Consider the following 17,405-nt stretch of genomic DNA (forward strand, 5'->3'; position numbering starts at 1 on the left):
TTACATGTGAAAAAAAATATTGGGTGCTCTCTGGTGCCCCTTCAGGCAAAATAAAATATGATGATGAGAACTCTAGTACAAGAAAATTCGATAACGTGCCTCCATGAGTGCCCTCTTAATGCCCTTACGGTGCCTCCATGGTTTAAAAAAAGAGCCCTTTAGAGTGTTGAATACGACAGAAATGTGCCATACGTGATGTATCATAGCTTTTTGCACGCTGGCCCCATGTTGTGCAGAATGTGCCCTTTTTATTTTTCGCCCCTGCCCTTCAAACAGTCTGAGTCCGCCACTGCACCTATTGGACACGTGTGTGTGCCACGGAATATGAGTGTCATCAACTTGCATTCGAGCAAAATCCATGGCCATATCACGGGATTATGCGTGTTTCCGTGAGGATTCCACAGATTTTAAGTTACCGTGGTCATTTCACGGATTCCTGTGAAACAATACACATTATAAATATCTAAGACTTTCAGAAATAAAATCATGGTACATCAGTAGCGTTATTATGCAGTGATAATAAATAATACTTGAATGTATCATAGATCTCTGCTTGATAACACATTTCTTTGTACACACAAAAAGTAATCGTTACCAATTAGATAATTAACACGCTTTAATGATTAAAGCGTGGACCTCAATCGCATTGTTCTTGCTTTGATAACATATATATGTTTGTAATACATGTATATAATCCAAACCTTATTTTCGGTTGTATGTAAAATTCTCCCCAGCAGAGGCCAGTAGAGAACCTAAAAGTTACTCCAAGAATGTAGACTAGAGACTGGTGAAAGCTACTCCCAGTAGCCTATATTTACTGATTTTCTTTTGATATAATGTGTGTGTGTGTGTGTGTGTGTGTGTGTGTGTGTGTGTGTGTGTGTGTGTGTGTGTGTGTGTGTGTGTGTGTGTGTTTGTATTCCCCTCCAACACCAACGGCAGCCTGTGACATCAAATAGTCAATATCCAAAGAGAGAAAATTACTCGTAGGTAGCCACGCCTTCCTCCGAATCTCCTGCACTGTCACTGTGTTGCTGGCTCCTTGCAGTTGTCATGTTGACAGCAAAGTGCTCCGCGTCCATTCCCAATATTAGTCTGATATTTATCAGGTGTAGGGGTGGGATCGAGACCAGTTGATAACTTGCATATTCAAGTATTCGGCCATTAGATTGATTTGAAACGCGCTTTGCATGCAGTTAATTAAGTAATCAATGAATAAGTGAGGATGAAAGTGAATCAGTGAACCAATTAATTGTTAAATCAAATGATTAATCACTAGCAATAAACTGTAGTGTCAATTAGGGCGGTTGTTTTATATGCTGACACTCACCCTCGCCTGCTTTGTGGTTCTTTGATATTGCGAAATGTGTGCGATACCGACACATCTGTGTTTAGACGTAAGGGCCCATAGCTGTTTCAGCCCACTTGTCTAATTATGGACAATGCACTGAAACATTGGACATTTCTGAAAGATGCTAATAATTGCATTGTTTAGTATAGCTGTATATGGCGAGCAGTGGCAATAGTACACACATTTTCTACTGTGGCTGGATAGTCTGATGCTTTAAACTTTAACTAAAGATCACATTTTGCTTGTCTCCTATTAAAAGCTCTTGAGATAAAATAAAGATACAACGAAGATATTGTGTTTGACCTCCAGTTTCTGACCAGTTGACTCTTCCTGACCCATGAACATTAACAACAGTGGCCGAGGGAAATATATTGTGTGTTATTTTTGTGGCAGAGGGAAATAGAGTGTGCGTTAACCCACCTGCAAGACCGGTGGGACGTTACCAAAAATATTTTCCTACGATGCCCACAAGAGGTCGCACTGTCCTATCTTCGTAGTAAGGTTTGTCCCTCTGCGGGCTCCGTTGTTGTAGTAAACATGGCGTCCGACGGCGACAGCGACGAGGACTTTGTGAATTACGGGACTCCGTTGGAGCCTCTAGAAGAAGGTAGTGTGTTTAACAATCAATCGTGCATAAATTTTGACACTTGCCACTTCATTGCTCGATAATATGTGATCTCCCGCCTGTTAAAGATCCAACTGCAAGACCGGTGTTAACTCGCTAATGTGGAGGAGTTCATCTAGCATCACAGCCATACATGTGTAAACTATTCAGATAAAGCTAATTACAAGTCAATACTACAATCAACATTTAATATAATGTCCCTGGCTTATGCAGAATAGATCTCCACAGAATAGTCGGGGTTGGACCCATTCAGAACCAACCTGGGTTGTTTTGATCCAATACTATAAAATATGATATGATTTATATCTTACTGTAGATACATGGATGAATATTTAATTAGGTTTCGTAGTGACTTGGATTTCTTCCCTGCAGGGACACTAGTATAACAAGTCTCCGTAACTCACACTAGGAAAACACGACAGTCCTCAATAGTTGTCACGCAAGACCTGAAAGGTAACGTGACATGTGTCGTAGTTTACACGTGACCGGTCAAATGATGCGCGACGTGCGTCTCTTCCAGACGAGCCGCTGCGGAGGCCGGTGCCGCTGCACGAGCAGACGGTGAAGGATGAGAAGGGCCGCTTCCAGAGGTTCCACGGAGCCTTCACCGGGGGCTTCTCCGCCGGCTACTTCAACACCGTGGGCTCCAAGGAAGGTGGGTGGCGCTTGTCTGGACCTCTGTCACGCTGCTTTCAGAGAGCCGAGCGCTCGGTTGGCCGACGGTTGCTCTGAGCAGGCGTTGAGTTGACCCCGTGGTTGTGGTTGCAGGATGGACGCCCTCCACCTTCGTGTCGTCCAGGCAGCAGAAGGCCGGGCAGCAGCAGGCCAGGCCGGAGGACTTCATGGACCAAGAGGTTTGCTGTCTCTGTACTCACACAAACACAAACCGTAAAACCTGCTTGAGAGGATCAGATAGGACACAACACCCGCTTATAGTACTCTTACTTAGCCGGGGAGACAGAAGAAGCTGCACGTTTTATTGGCTCTGGACCCAATCCTGTTCAGACAGATTTCTTGCAGACCTGTCCCGGGTCTGGCCAATCACAACTAATAAAAGGCGGGTTTAATACAATGACCGGACAGAGGAGCGCCCTATGGGAGCGCCCTATGGGAGTTCCTTGAAGGCATTTTTATAAACAACCAAGATGGCTCCCGCTGCTGAGTCACACAGTTGCTCTTGGTTGTAGGAACTTTTATCTGCGGTTGGATGAAATCGCCCCATGGAAAACTGAGAGGTTCCAGACCCATACGCATTTGTGAATTGGTCTGAGGATAGGAGGGACAACTGGGGTCTCCATGCAGCGTCTGTCACCTGGAACAATACACTGATTACTTTCCAGCTGACGGTACCTCCTCTCCGTCTTTGGTTTTGTAGGACTTTGGGGAGCACGGCATGGCCCCCACTGAGATCAGCACCAGCGCTGAGTATCAGTCCAGCCGGAGAGACAAGATCCAGGACAAGGCCAAGACCATCCATGCTCTCTCCGCCCCTATCCCCGGGGACACCCTGCTGGAGGAACTCATAGCACCCGCTAGGTGAGACACACTGGATCCAAACCTACTGCTACTGACACATATAGTACCTACCAACACACATACTACTACAGACACATGTGATACTACTGACACACATAATACCTACCAACACACATACTACTACAGACACATGTGATACTACTGACACACATAATACCTACCAACACACATGCTACTACAGACACATGTGATACTACTGACGCACATAATACCTACCAACACACATACTACTACAGACACATGTGATACTGACACACATAATACCTACCAACACACATGCTACTACAGACACATATGATACTACTGACACACATAATACCTACCAACACACATACTACTACAGACACATGTGATACTACTGACACACATAATACACAGATAAAAGTGCCTATAGAAAATGGACATTGCATCACAGTCAGGGTGTCCGCGCATACTTAAAAAGTCTTAAAGTCTTAAATTTATGTTTCTAAATTTAAGGCCTTAAAGTCTTAATTCGTTCCACATGTCATATGCTGGTCTTAAATACTGTAACTCAAGGTCTCAAATTTGTCGGGGCATTATTTTTCTCGTTGGACTTTTCAGGAAGGACATATAGAGAGGCTTCTTTCTTGCTAGCTGCATATATAAATGATTATCTGCGTGCTTGCTAGCTAGTCTGCGACAATGGGTAGGTGGATGAGTCTCATTGAGTGACACACATGCTATGCTTGGGTTATAATACAGCAGGATCCCCCCACCATTGCGTGTTTTAGGTCTTAAATTTCTTTTTAATTTTTTTAAATTAAAAAGGTCTTATAAAGTCTTAAATTTGACCTGCTGAAATCTGCAGATACCCTGTACACATAGACCCAAAGTACTAGCAGCAAAGTCCCACAGTACTAGCATAGTACCACAGTACTAGCATAGTACCACAGTGCTAGCATAGTACCACAGTGCTAGCATAGTACCACAGTGCTAGCATAGTACCACAGTTCTAACACAGTTCAAACGTACTTGCACAATACCACAGTACTAGAACAGAACTACAGTACTTGCATAGTACCACAATAATATTACAGTATTCACATACTAACTCACTATGTTACTCACTAAGTACTCATTTAGTACCACAGTACTACCGTAGTACAACAGTACTAGCATAGTAGCACAGTACTTATATATTGCTACAGTACTGACATGGTACCACAGTACTCACCGACACAAACAGAGACCGTAGTACAACAGAACATAAGTACGTGCTCTGCTAAGCCTGTGATTGGTTGTCAGGCTGTCCATAGGGGTGGAGCTACTGAAGAAGATGGGCTGGAAGGAAGGCCAGGGAGTGGGGCCTCGCGTGAAGAGGAAGGCCAGCAGGCAGAAAACCAAAAAAGGTGGGTGACCCTGGAAACCTAGCGATGCTCTGAAAGCCACTTCCCCCCTAGTGGTGTTTTTTTTTTAAAAATCAAATAACGACGCTCAGACTCAGAACTATCTATCTTCCTGTCCACAAGCCTAACATTACTAACCTCTGCCTTGAACTTCAGTTTAAATGTAATGGCATTCTTCCAATTTAAGATGGATTGGAAATAGCTGCTGGATGTTTCAAGCCGTAGCGTCAGCCAATCAAAACGCAGCAGGTGGGTTGGTCTCGATCAGGATGAGGACTAAAGGACTCTGTTCTTGTTTCTCCCAGACTCGGTGGTTAAAGTGTACGGCTGTGCGGCTCCCCGGGCCGGCTCCGAGGAATCTGAGGTAGGAGACGCAGACTCACGGTTTAGGTGGTGAAGGTTTATTTTTCTGGTAACTCTCCTGGTTAATGGTTATCTTTCTGGTAACTCTCCTGGTTAATGGTTATCTTTCTGCTAGGATAAAGTGTAAAGTAAGAAATACACAGTATTGTTCCAAGAGTTAAGATGGTACAGTACAATGCAGTAACTAGAGTAAAGATGGTACATTATGATACAGTAACGACATTAAAAAAGGGAACAGTATGATACAGTATTTAGAGTGGTACAGTATGCTACAGTAAAGATGGTACTGTATGTTACAGTAAAGATGGAACAGTATGTTACAGTATTTAGAGTAGTGCAGTATGCTACAGTAAAGATGATACTGTACAATACAGTAACTACTGATACAGATCATAGCTCAGATCATAGCTCCACTAACCCTTACTCTCCGTGTCCGTGACCCCGTCCTACCGCTGGGTCTCCAGGACGAGGACGAGGACGAGTTTGCTCCGCAGAACGTGACCTTTGCCCCCAAAGACGTCAGCCCCATCGACTTCAACCCCAAGGTGGGCGTGCACGGGCTGGGGTACCACGGGCTGGACCCAGGCCGCGCCATGAGGGGCGGAGCTGCAGCCGGGCACATCAACCTGTTCAGCATGGACTCTGACAGAGCCAGCAGCCTGATTGGAGGAAAGAAGCCGCACCAGAAACATAGGGGAGGAGTCGCTGGACAGGTGTGTGTGTGTGTGTGTGTGTGTGTGTGTGTGTGTGTGTGTGTGTGTGTGTGTGTGTGTGCAGGGTGTCCGCGGAGGTCTTAAAAGTCTTAAAAAGTCTTAAATTCATTTTTCTAAATTTAAGGCCTTAAAAAGTCTTAAATTCGTCAAAAATGTCATATGGTGGTCTTATGTATAACTCGGAGGTCTTAAATTTGTCGGGGCAGGCTTATTTAATTTTGTATTTTTCTCGCGGGACTTTTCGGGAAGGAGATGTACGATGGGCTACTTTCTTGCTAGCTGCATATATAAACGGATGTCTGCGCGCTTGCTAGCTAGTCTGCAACAATGGGTAAATGCAAGTTCAACTTCAGTTGGCTGGAAGACGTCCGTTTCCGAGGATGGCTAGCGTCCGTTGCCAACCCAGAACAGGCCAGATGCATTCCGTGCAAAAGTAGCCTACATTCAAGCTCGGCACCATGGGGATTAAGGCTGTCGTCAGCCATATGCAGAGTCAAAAACATAAAACGAGAGAGACAATTGCCAGGAGCCACACACAGACCCCAGACATTTCTACGTTTTGCATCTCTGCCCCGGCGCCACCGCCGCAGACGGTCCGCGCTGCTAGCACTGACCTGAGGGTAGCATTTGGTGCGACACCAACACTGAAAGCGGAGGTGTTGTGGATTCTAAACACAGTGGTCAAGCACCAGTCCTACAACTCGAATGAGGGGATAGGAGATCTCATCGGTTTGATGTTCCCTGACCCTCAAATCGCGAGCACCTTTACTGCTGGAAGGGACAAAACGGCGTATATAACTCGCTTCGGACCAGCGCCTTTCATCCGAAACGAGCGAATCTGCAGCGTCAACAAGGCTGATTTTGTTTTGATATTTGAGACGTTGAACCACGCCAATAAAAGCAAGCAACTTGACGTGCACGTCCGATATTGGGTCGGAGATCGAGTGCATTTCCCGGTACTTGGGCTCGCAATTCATGGGGCCCCACATATATGGGGGTAAAAGGGATGATGATACATAATATTTTTTAGACAATATGCAGAATCTTTTCACTTACGAATTAAAACGGTCGGCTATTTTTGCCAGCACGCCACCCTAGCCATATTATGGGCAACCGTGTTTCCCTTGGCTGTGATTTGAACTTTGAATTCCTCGTAGGAGTTCATAATAATACATTGCTCGCCTTGGATGGAATACACCGCTCTTGCGCGATTTATTTTGCATAAGTCAAAAACGCGAGAAACGCCCCTTTTATGTGAACGCGCATTGAACCTAAAGCGGAAAACCTGGTTCAACTAATTTAATCTAAAGTGAGCGTCGTGGTACCATTTAACTGTGATTGCGAGTTGCGGCTCTGTCGAGCCAGGTTTTCCCAAGAAAGCCTGGGTATGTTCAACGAGGTTCGTGGTATACCCCCCAGGTCTTACTGAAGGCATTTATTTAATGGTGAAAATATTATTAATCAATGGCGTAAATATCGACGGTGCAACCGGTGCAGTTGCCCGGGGGCCCAGACGCTGTCACCCCCCTCTCAACAACTTACAACTTGGGTGCACCATAAATACGTGCTGGTGCACCCAAATTAAAAATGTAGGCGCACCAGTGCACCCAAGGAAAAAGTTAGTCTGGAGCCCTGGAGTATCACTTTATGTTCAATAAACAGACAGAAAGTAAACTTGAATGAGTCTCATTGAGTGACACACATGCTATGCTTGGGTTGTAATACAGCGGGATCCCCCCCACCATCGCGGGTTTAAGGTCTTGAATTTCATTCAAGGTGGTATTAAAAAGGTCTTAAAAGTCTTAAATTTGACTTGCTGAAACCTGCAGATACCCTGGTGTGTGTGTGTGTGTGTGTGTGTGTGTGTGTGTGTGTGTGTGTGTGTGTGTGTGTGTGTGTGTGTGTGTGTGTGTGTGTGTGTGTGTGTGTGGCAGCAAAGGCATGACCAATTATTGATGATGGCTAGAGTTAGAGCTGCCTTCATTGTTTAAGTTAACAGAACTATTAGGTGTTACTGCTTGTTATGTTTCAAATAGTTTTATTTAACAGAACAGAACTTCAAACATTCAGTGTGCATGAAGGTTTGTGATCGACCACAGGGCAGCATGTTGATTCCGTCGAGGGAAACGACTGATTCTGTTTTCTGAACGTGGGGGGCCAGGCGTTCGGTGTGGGGGCTCTCGAGGACGAAGATGAAGAGGTGTACCACAGAGACGCCATGTCTAACTATGACATGGTCCTGGGAGGGGAGGAGCCTGGGGATGGGCTGTATGGGTGGACCGCCCCCCAGCAGTACAAGAAGAAGAAAGGTACTTCTGGTTTACATGTGATCCACTTCCGGTGTACATGTGGTCCACTTCCTGTGGTCCTCCTCTCTTTGTTGTACTTATAGCAACATGTTAAAAACATCGTTGTATAAAACTTTTGCATTTCTTTCTTTTCCTCTTTCCACTTCAGAAAAGAATAGCGATGTCTCATACCTGGGGAAGATTCTGGAAGGATTCACTCTGGCCTCAAAAACTGGTGAAGTGAAAACCGTAAGTTTACCTGTCTGCAGGTCTCTCTCCGTGTCAGAATGTTTAAAGGCCATTTAGTCACATCCTTCTTATATATTTGTGCCTAAATGTTTTTAGCATCTCTCTAATATATTGTGACCTGATGGAGAACTCAGCAACTGTTACACTCGTCTTCAGATGTCCCAAAGTAATTTACCAGTAACCAACAACGTATTTTGACTTGGACCTGTGGTTCCCATCACGTCCGTGCCCAACGACATTGTCTGACTATATGGTTCACTTTGACACACCTCCATGTAGGAGCTGCTAGATTATGGAAAAAATCATAATCACGATTATTTTGGTCAATATTGAAATCACGATTATTCAAACGATTGTTTTTGAGTTTGAAAACATGATGTATTTATTCAGCATGCCCCTCCCCAAAAACACTCTAACAGAGAACTTTGAAACTTCGCCTTAAAAAAATACACAAAATGGTCAAAAAGAAAATGTTCAAAATCTAAATTAATGTACAGAGATGTATCCAGTTGTTCTGCACTTTCCATAAAACATTTAATGGAAAAAAAAAATAATAATTAGTTTTGTGATCGTTTGACGCTGAAAATCGAAATCGCGATCAAATTTCGATGAACCGCCCAGCCCTACCACCATGCTTACCACCCACTGCTGTCTCAGGTCTTCACCCCGCCCAGCCTGCCACGGGACTACCGGCCCGTGCACCACTTCCGCCCGGTGGTGGACCTCACCAAGGTCAGCCCCATCGTGGCCGCGGCCCTGCAGGCGTCCCGAGGCCAGATGGTCCCGGAGCCGACGGGGCCCAGCGGGAGACACAACATGGACTCTGGCCAGAGGGCGGCGCTGCTGGGAGAAGAGGCCCTGCAAGGTAAGGCGGAGCCTGCTGGACAGGAAGTGATGTCACTTCCTCCTCCTTCTTTTCCTTGGCTAACTCGGCCTTTTGATGTTGTGGCGGGACCTAACGGACATGTTCCTAGTCTGACCGGGAATCAAAGAACATAGGCCCGATGTGGTGGCTGTAGGGATGCACCGAAATGAAAATTCTCGGCCGAAACCGAAACCGAATATACTGAAACAGTTGGCCGAAGGCCGAAACCGAATACCGAATGTGGCTTTTACTGTTTTTCATTCATTTTGCTTTAAGTTTTCACCATTGCATAAATCAAACAATTGAATGTCCTTTGTAAACTTTTTTTGTCTTGCTTTTCAATAAAAAAAATCAATTACAAATTTGATACAAAATATTTATTTAATACTGAACGTTTTCTAACATTCCAGCAGACATTATAGCAAGAATTTAAGTACAATGTTCTTTTAAATAAATGAGTAGAACTTTTTTTTTTTTCTTTTTTTTTTTAATAAATAAATAAAAATGTTCGGTGTATTATGTTCGGCCTTTTTACTCCTTCGGCCGAAACCGAACATTATGTTTTGGGCCATTTTCGGCCAAACATGTTCGGTAGCCGAATATTCGGTGCATCCCTACTGTTGAGTGTTGCTAGCATCCGAAGGCATTCTGTCAAAACGGGAAAAAACATTTTACAATGTCAAATTTTGTATCCTTTTTTCAGTGGTACAGAAATGAACGTGTGTATCACTGCCCCCTAGGACCCACTTCAGTGATGGACATGCTCCGCCCAGAAGACCGAGAGAGGCTGGCCAAGTTGCGGAGCTCCTCCCAGCCGGCCTCTGGCCCCGCCCCCACCAAGGACCCCCACGGTAGCATGGTGTCTGCGGGGGGCGCTGCCGCCCGGGCGCTGGCTCAGCAGGCCCTGGCTTCCAGGTTCCAGCTGGGGCCCTCCCCTGGGGGTCTGGGCCCCTCGCCCGCTGCCCTGGGGCCCTCGCCTTGTGGCCCTGGGAGCTTCAAGCCGTTTGAGAAGAACCCCAGCAAGCAGGCCCGCTACGAGCTGTACGTCAGCAGGATGAGGCAGGGGGACCGAGGTAGGAGGAGCCGCTGGCTCGGTCTCTACAGGCCTTTACTACGGGGAGTAGTGGGAGTGGTAGTGGTGGTGGTAGCGGTGGTGGTGGTGGTGGTGGTGGTGGTGGGGGTGGTGGTGGTGGTGGTACCCTTACATTTTACGTTTAGCAGATCCTTTGTCCAAAGAGACTTACATTTGTCAGAAGCAAGAGAAACATCTATATATTGCTGTCGGTACAGTACGGCAGTTCATAGAAATGAGTGCCAAGCACTAACAATCGCTAGATAGCTAGGATGAAATGATACACAATGCAAGCACTTTTTTTAAGTGCAAGTGCTAGTTTTAGACAGTAACACAAGCAGTGATTCTACCCCACCATACCATAATAACACTGAGACATGGAAGAACCGTAACTTAACGTCTGTCTGTCTGTCTGTCTGTCTGTCTGTCTGCCTGCCTGCCTGCCTGCCTGCCTGCCTGCCTGCCTGCCTGCCTGCCTGCCTGCCTGCCTGCCTGCCTGTCTGTCTGTCTGTCTGTCTGTCTGTCTGTCTGCCTGCCTGCCTGCCTGCCTGCCTGCCTGCCTGCCTGCCTGCCTGCCTGTCTGCCTGTCTGCCTGTCTGTCTGTCTGTCTGTCTGTCTGTCTGTCTGTCTGTCTGTCTGTCTGTCTGTCTGTCTGCCTGCCTGTCTGTCTGTCTGTCTGTCTGTCTGTCCTTCCAGGGGCCCTAGACGACAGTATCGACGGCAGCATGACGGAGTGGGAGAGGAGCAGGGAGCGGGAGGAGTTCTCCCGCTCGGCGCTGCTCTACCGTCCCAGCGGCTCCTTCCTGTCCTCCCGCTTCACCAGCGCCAAGCACGCCGACGACCTGGACAGCGTGGAGGTGCCCCGCGACCAGGAGGTCAGAACCCCCCTCCCCCCCACGCCCCGCCTACGTTACCGTAGCAACCGTGGCAACACGCTGTACCGTAGCATTGAACCCTGTGCATATTATATCAAACAACACTTTACCAGTGCAAACCTGTGTCATGTATATGAATATACAGTCATGTATATATATTAGAGCTGTCAAGCGATTAAAATATTTAATCGTGATTAATCGCATTAATGTCATAGTTAACTCACGATTAATCGCAAATTATTTTTCTATGCTAAATATCCCTTGATTTTTTTGTCCCATAATTCTTCTCATTTTAATTCTCTTATCAACATGGTGAAGTGCATCGGCTTGCCTTGTGCAAATTATTTTTTATTGATAACAACATTGGCATATACTGATCAAAACAGGACGATACAAAAAAAGAGCCTATAGTGCAATTAAACGACTGCTTTGAACAAATGGCATTTGAACATAGCAGTCAGGCTACTGCTTCTATGTTTTGAGCCAAAGAAAAAAAATATATATATATTTTTTTTAAATAAAACAATTGCGTTAATCGCGCGATAATTTTTTTAACGCCGTTAAAATTGGTTTGCGTTAACGCCGTTAATAACGCGTTTAACTGACAGCTCTAATATATATACATGAAGGCAAAACTATCAAGTATCATATCAAACTGTACTGTACCCTACTGTACTAAAGAACATTATACGACATACCATGAAAGACCACACTATACCATGTTATCATAGAAAACCTTATACACCACACCATGATGTTATCATGCCATAGCAAACCACACTATACCATGTTATCATAAAGAACCACACTATACCATGTTATCATAAAGAACCACACTATACCATGTTATCATAAAGAACCACACTATACCATGTTATCATAAAGAACCACACTATGCCATGTCCAGGGTGATGAAGATGATAAACAGGCCGCCGTGAAGATGAAGATGTTTGGGAAGCTGACCAGGGACTCCCTGGAGTGGCATCCTGACCCACTGCTCTGTAAGAGGTTCAACCTCCCTGACCCCTACCCTGGGTAAGACCAACACGCACCCTGACCCCCACCCTGGGTGATACCAACACACACACACACACACCCTGACCCCCACCCTGGGTAAGACCAACACGCACCCTGACCCCCACCCTGGGTAAGACCAACACACACTGACCCCCACCCTGGGTGATACCAACACACACCCTGACCCCTACCCTGGGTGAGACCAACACACACCCTGACCCCCACCCTGGGTGATACCAACACACACACACACACACACCCTGACCCCCACCCTGGGTGATACCAACACACACACACACACACCCTGACCCCCACCCTGGGTGATACCAACACGCACCCTGACCCCCACCCTGGGTGATACCAACACACACACACACACACACCCTGACCCCCACCCTGGGTAAGACCAACACACACCCTGACCCCCACCCTGGGTGATACCAACACACACACACACACCCTGACCCCCGCCCTGGGTAAGACCAACACACACCCTGACCCCCACCCTGGGTAAGACCAACACGCACCCTGACCCCCACCCTGGGTGATACCAACACACACACATACACCCTGACCCCCACCCTGGGTGATACCAACACGCACCCTGACCCCCACCCTGGGTGAGACCAACACACACACACACACACCCTGACCCCCACCCTGGGTGAGACCAACACGCACCCTGACCCCCACCCTGGGTGAGACCAACACACACACACACCCTGACCCCCACCCTGGGTGAGACCAACACACACACACACCCTGACCCCCACCCTGGGTGAGACCAACACGCACCCTGACCCCCACCCTGGGTAAGACCAACACACACACACACCCTGACCCCCACCCTGGGTAAGACCAACACGCACCCTGACCCCCACCCTGGGTGATACCAACACACACACACACACACCCTGACCCCCACCCTGGGTGATACCAACACACACACACACACACCCTGACCCCCACCCTGGGTAAGACGGACACGCACACACGCACGCATGTGCACACAGACCCTGACCCCACCCTGGTAGAGACACACAAACACTCTTTACTCCCTCTTTTTACGTCTCTCTTTTTCCAATTATTGTTTTAAATACACGTTAGTTCCTGTTGTGTTGTCTGCCTCATCCAAAAACGGTCTGTCTGTCTTGTCTGTCTGTCTGTCTTGTCTGTCTGTCTGTCATGTCTGTCTGTCTCTGCATGTCCAGGTCAGGGATCGTGGGTCTACCGACGGTGAAGAGGGACCGCTTCTCCGTCTTCAACTTCCTGACCGTAGCGGAGCCCACGGCGGCCGCGCCCGCTACACCAGGTAACACGCGTCCTCCCCTGCACAGTAAGAGTCAGGAGGGGGGGGGATCTAGAACAGCAGTCCTACTGTGGCCCAATCCCATTTCTACCCCTTACCCCTTACCCCTTACCCCTTCAAAACAAGGGAGAGGGGTAAGGGGTAGAAATGAGATTGTGCCTGGGTTACAGCAGAGCTTGTGGGGGGAGATGGACCGGACCTCAGATAATAATCTATGAGAGTGAGAGGCCAGGCTAGGGAGCATCATATCGACCGATACACCGTGCCCTATAAACCAATGCTGTATCAAACGCACTGTGCTCTGTACCAAACAACGTTATACTATGGAGGGCCCTCCCTCACCAGCCCTACCTCTCCCTTCCTCTGTCCTCCTCTCCCCCCTCCATCCTCTCCTCAGCTCTCCCGGAGCCCACCAAGAGATCCAGGTGGGACTCCACCAATAAGAAGGAGAAGACAGAGGAGGACCCCCTGGGCGACTTCCTTTCCACGGCTCGGAGCCAGGCCTCGGCCGCCCAGGGGGGCCCGTCCAGCACAGAGCCGTCCGGCACGGACCCGGCTCCTGCCACGGATCCCCCGGCAGAACCGGACACAAAGGTGTGTGAGGAACGCCATCACCCAGGCGTGTGTTGTTCCATCCCAGCACCGAGGGTTAGCCCCAACTACTCCATAGAGGTCAATAGAGGAAATAGAGGTTGGTCTAGAGAGGTTAGTCTAGAGAGGTTAGTCTAGAGAGGTTAGTGTAGAGAAGTTAGTGTAGAGAAGTTAGTCTAGAGAGGTTAGTCTTGCAGGTAGTCCTGAGAGGTAAGTCTAGACAGGTTAGTCTAGAGAGGTTAGTCTCGAGAGTTTAGTCTAGACAGGTTAGTCTAGAGAGGTTAGTCTCGAGAGTTTAGTCTAGACAGGTTAGTCTAGAGAGGTTAGTCTCAAGAGTTTAGTCTAGACAGGTTAGTCTAGAGAGGTTAGTCTTGCAGGTAGTCTAGAGAGGTTAGTCTAGAGAGGTTAGTCTTGCAGGTAGTCTAGAGAGGTTAGTCTAGAGAGGTTGCTGTAGAGAGGTTAGTCTAGAGAGGTTGCTGTAGAGAGGTTAGTCTTGCAGGTAGTCTAGAGAGGTTAATCTAGAGAGGTAAATTTAGAGAGGTCAATATTGCGGTCAGTCGATCAGGGTGGTCAGGGTGTTGCTCTCCCAGCTAATCGCTCCCTACCTGTTGAGGTGGGATGTCGTGGTCCAGCCCTGTGTTGGCATGGTTACACTGGATGTTCATACACACCCCTCTGTGTCCTGCAGACCAAGGACGCCCCCGGCTCTGACGAAGAGGAGGAGGACGAGGAGAGGCCCTCCATGGACCTCTTCAAAGCCGTCTTCGCCAGCTCTTCCGACGAGAAGTCATCCTCCTCCTCCTCTGAGGAGGAAGAGGATGACGATGAGGAGGATAAGGATGAAGGGGAGCGTCTGGCCGGCGCCGGCAGTCTGTTCAACATCACGCCGAGCGTGAAGAGCACAACGCCCTCAACAGCCGCGGTGCCATCTGGTAATGACTCACTTTCTAAGGGAAAGGATTCCGATCCTTCTTGTTCTCGGAGATGTGATAGAGCGCTGTTCTAGCAGAACCGCCAGTGACCAGTGTGGGGTCATGAAGACCTCGCTGGTGGTGAGGAACTGTTGAGTAGGGATGTGTTTACTTCTTGGTAAGATCATCGTTTTTGTGTCTGACGTTCCATGTCTGGCTTTTGGCATGTTTTGACCATATGTTTTAAGACGTTATTATAGACCCTTCCTTAATAAACCTGATCACTTACTGACATTAAGTATTGGTTCTGAAGCGTTGGCGGTTACGGTGAAGCCTGATCCGGATGCAGCTCCGCCCCCTCCGCAGGAAGAGGAGGAGTTTGGACCCAAGCTCCCGCCCCCTTCGGCTGCCCTATGTGAGTAGAATGATGACGAGCTGCTTGGTCGCCATGACAACGGTGTTTTCAGATTCATCTGGTTCTAGTGTGATGAGATGGATCTCGTGAAGTATGTTAGTTTCCAGTGTTGCAAGATTGTCCCGGATGTGTTTTGGTTTTAGTGAGAAGAGATGGTCCTTGTGAGATGTGTCTGGTTCTATTGTAACAAGATGGTTCTGTTGTGATGAGATGTAGCTGGTTGGGTAGTAATGAGATGGTTCTGGTGTGACGAGATGGTTCTGTCGTGATGAGATGTGTCTGGTTCTAGTGGATGAGGTGGTTCTGTTGTAAGGAGATGGTTCTGTCGTGATGAGATGTGTCTGGTTCTAGTGGATGAGGTGGTTCTGTCGTGCTGAGATGTGTCTGGTTCTGGTGTTTATAGCTGCAGCAGCAGCGGGTGAGTCGTCGCGGTGCCTCCCTCCCAAGCAGGAGAAGCCGACCAGGAGCAAGGAGAAACACAAGGCCAAGAAACAACACAAGCACAAGAAGGACAAGAAGGTAGAGAGCTGAGTCCTCTCAAGTCTCCACTTTCAACTCCAACCTAACCTCAGCCCTGACCTTTAAACTCTCCCTCTAGACCTTTATTCTTTTACACTCTGTGTGTATTTATACAGGCTTTGTGCTTTTTGGCCAGAAGAATAAAGAGAGACAGGGAAGTGTGGTGAGGAAAAGAGACGGACATGTGACACATAATCAGAACTGGGTCGTTGTATTTATGATATGATAACCTAGCACACCAGCAGATTGACGCCATACCTCTGAGATGTTAACCTTGACGATACCTTTTTTACTGTATCCAGGCTCCTTCCTTGCCCTCCTGGTAACAGTAGTAGTTAAATTGACTTGTAAAGCGCATTTCTAACCAGTGACCGTTCATAGCGCTTCACAATGTTGCCTCACGTTCACCCATTCATATTCACATTCACACATGCAAAGCGACAGCCAGCTTGTCGAGAGCAGTCAGGGCGAGGTGTCTCGCTCTGGGACACTCGGCTAGGAGGAGCCGGGAATCGAACTAGCAACCTTCCGGTGACCAGTCAACCCGCCATACAACCTTCTGAACTTCAACTTAACTTTTATTATTATTTCTTGAATACCTGTCCAGGTCCATACCCTAACCTCTCTGTTTGTCCTTTGCATTTAATTTACTGGTAATCCTGTATTAACCTCTCTCCTCTGACCTTTAACCCCTTGTCGTCCTCATGCCCGTTTGAGTGCAGAAGAAGAAACAGAAGAAGCACAAACACAAAGGGAAGGAGAAGGAGAAGAAGAAGAAGAGCAGGAAGTCCGACAGCAGTTCAGAGGGCGAGGAGGACGAGCCTGGCCAGGTGTCCACAGAGGAGCTGCTTCAGAGGTCAAGGGTCACATGCCGGGGTCACCCCGCCCTACTTTACCGTTGGTTGTATCTGCTCATAGTCGTCCGACCTGGAAGTAGTATTTGAACAGCCTGTTACTTTGTCTTCAAATTTTGTAGGGTATAAAATATATAAAATAATAATAAAAATAAAACCTAAAAAATATAACCTGATATAATAGTTACAATAAATACAAATAGAAAACAAAATAATAACTGTTTTTATGCTGTCATAAAATAAATATCAAAGATATTTTTCAAATCTCAAAAATACAAATAGAAAACACAATATTAACTGTTAATATGTTTTTTTTTCTTTCAGGTTGAAAAATATCCGTTCCAAGGAAGTGTGGTGAAGGAGAATGTCCTCTGTGAGGACAGAAAACCACGTATTTTAGTGAATCTATCATGTTTTGAAAATAAAATGTTACCCAAAGGTGTTTTTTTGAGTCTACTCAAATTCAACCATCATAATAATCTGTA

General features: G+C 47.1%; 1 protein-coding gene across 2 annotated transcripts; it reads left to right on the plus strand.

Moving 5' to 3' along the window:
• Positions 1–1,841: 1,841 nt before the first annotated feature.
• Positions 1,842–17,362, plus strand: gpatch1 (G patch domain containing 1). 2 transcript variants are annotated; one of them, XM_030376657.1, is made up of 21 exons: positions 1,842–1,958; positions 2,497–2,631; positions 2,745–2,830; positions 3,352–3,512; positions 4,779–4,882; positions 5,185–5,243; positions 5,707–5,955; positions 8,117–8,264; positions 8,413–8,492; positions 9,150–9,357; positions 10,098–10,430; positions 11,126–11,304; positions 12,212–12,339; positions 13,533–13,633; positions 14,028–14,224; positions 14,910–15,153; positions 15,446–15,547; positions 15,764–15,766; positions 15,951–16,066; positions 16,789–16,922; positions 17,245–17,362. In XM_030376657.1, exons 1-21 carry the CDS (start codon positions 1,889–1,891, stop codon positions 17,276–17,278), a joined length of 2,871 nt encoding a protein of 956 aa, XP_030232517.1. In that variant the 5' UTR covers positions 1,842–1,888; the 3' UTR covers positions 17,279–17,362. The 2 variants fall into 2 exon arrangements, with proteins under 2 accessions (XP_030232517.1, XP_030232518.1); XM_030376658.1 differs by lacking the exon at positions 15,764–15,766.
• Positions 17,363–17,405: the final 43 nt, after the last annotated feature.

This window comes from Gadus morhua, chromosome 14 (assembly GCF_902167405.1).
Source record: "Gadus morhua chromosome 14, gadMor3.0, whole genome shotgun sequence".
Lineage (NCBI taxonomy): Eukaryota > Metazoa > Chordata > Actinopteri > Gadiformes > Gadidae > Gadus > Gadus morhua.

Coding starts and splice junctions, on each gene's coding strand:
- gpatch1 (XM_030376657.1), top strand. CDS start 1,889: ATGGCGTCCGACGGCGACAGCGACGAGGACTTTGTGAATTACGGGACT. Junction 3,513..4,778: donor GAACTCATAGCACCCGCTAG/GTGAGACACACT, acceptor ATTGGTTGTCAG/GCTGTCCATAGGGGTGGAGC. Junction 5,956..8,116: donor GGGGAGGAGTCGCTGGACAG/GTGTGTGTGTGT, acceptor GTGGGGGGCCAG/GCGTTCGGTGTGGGGGCTCT.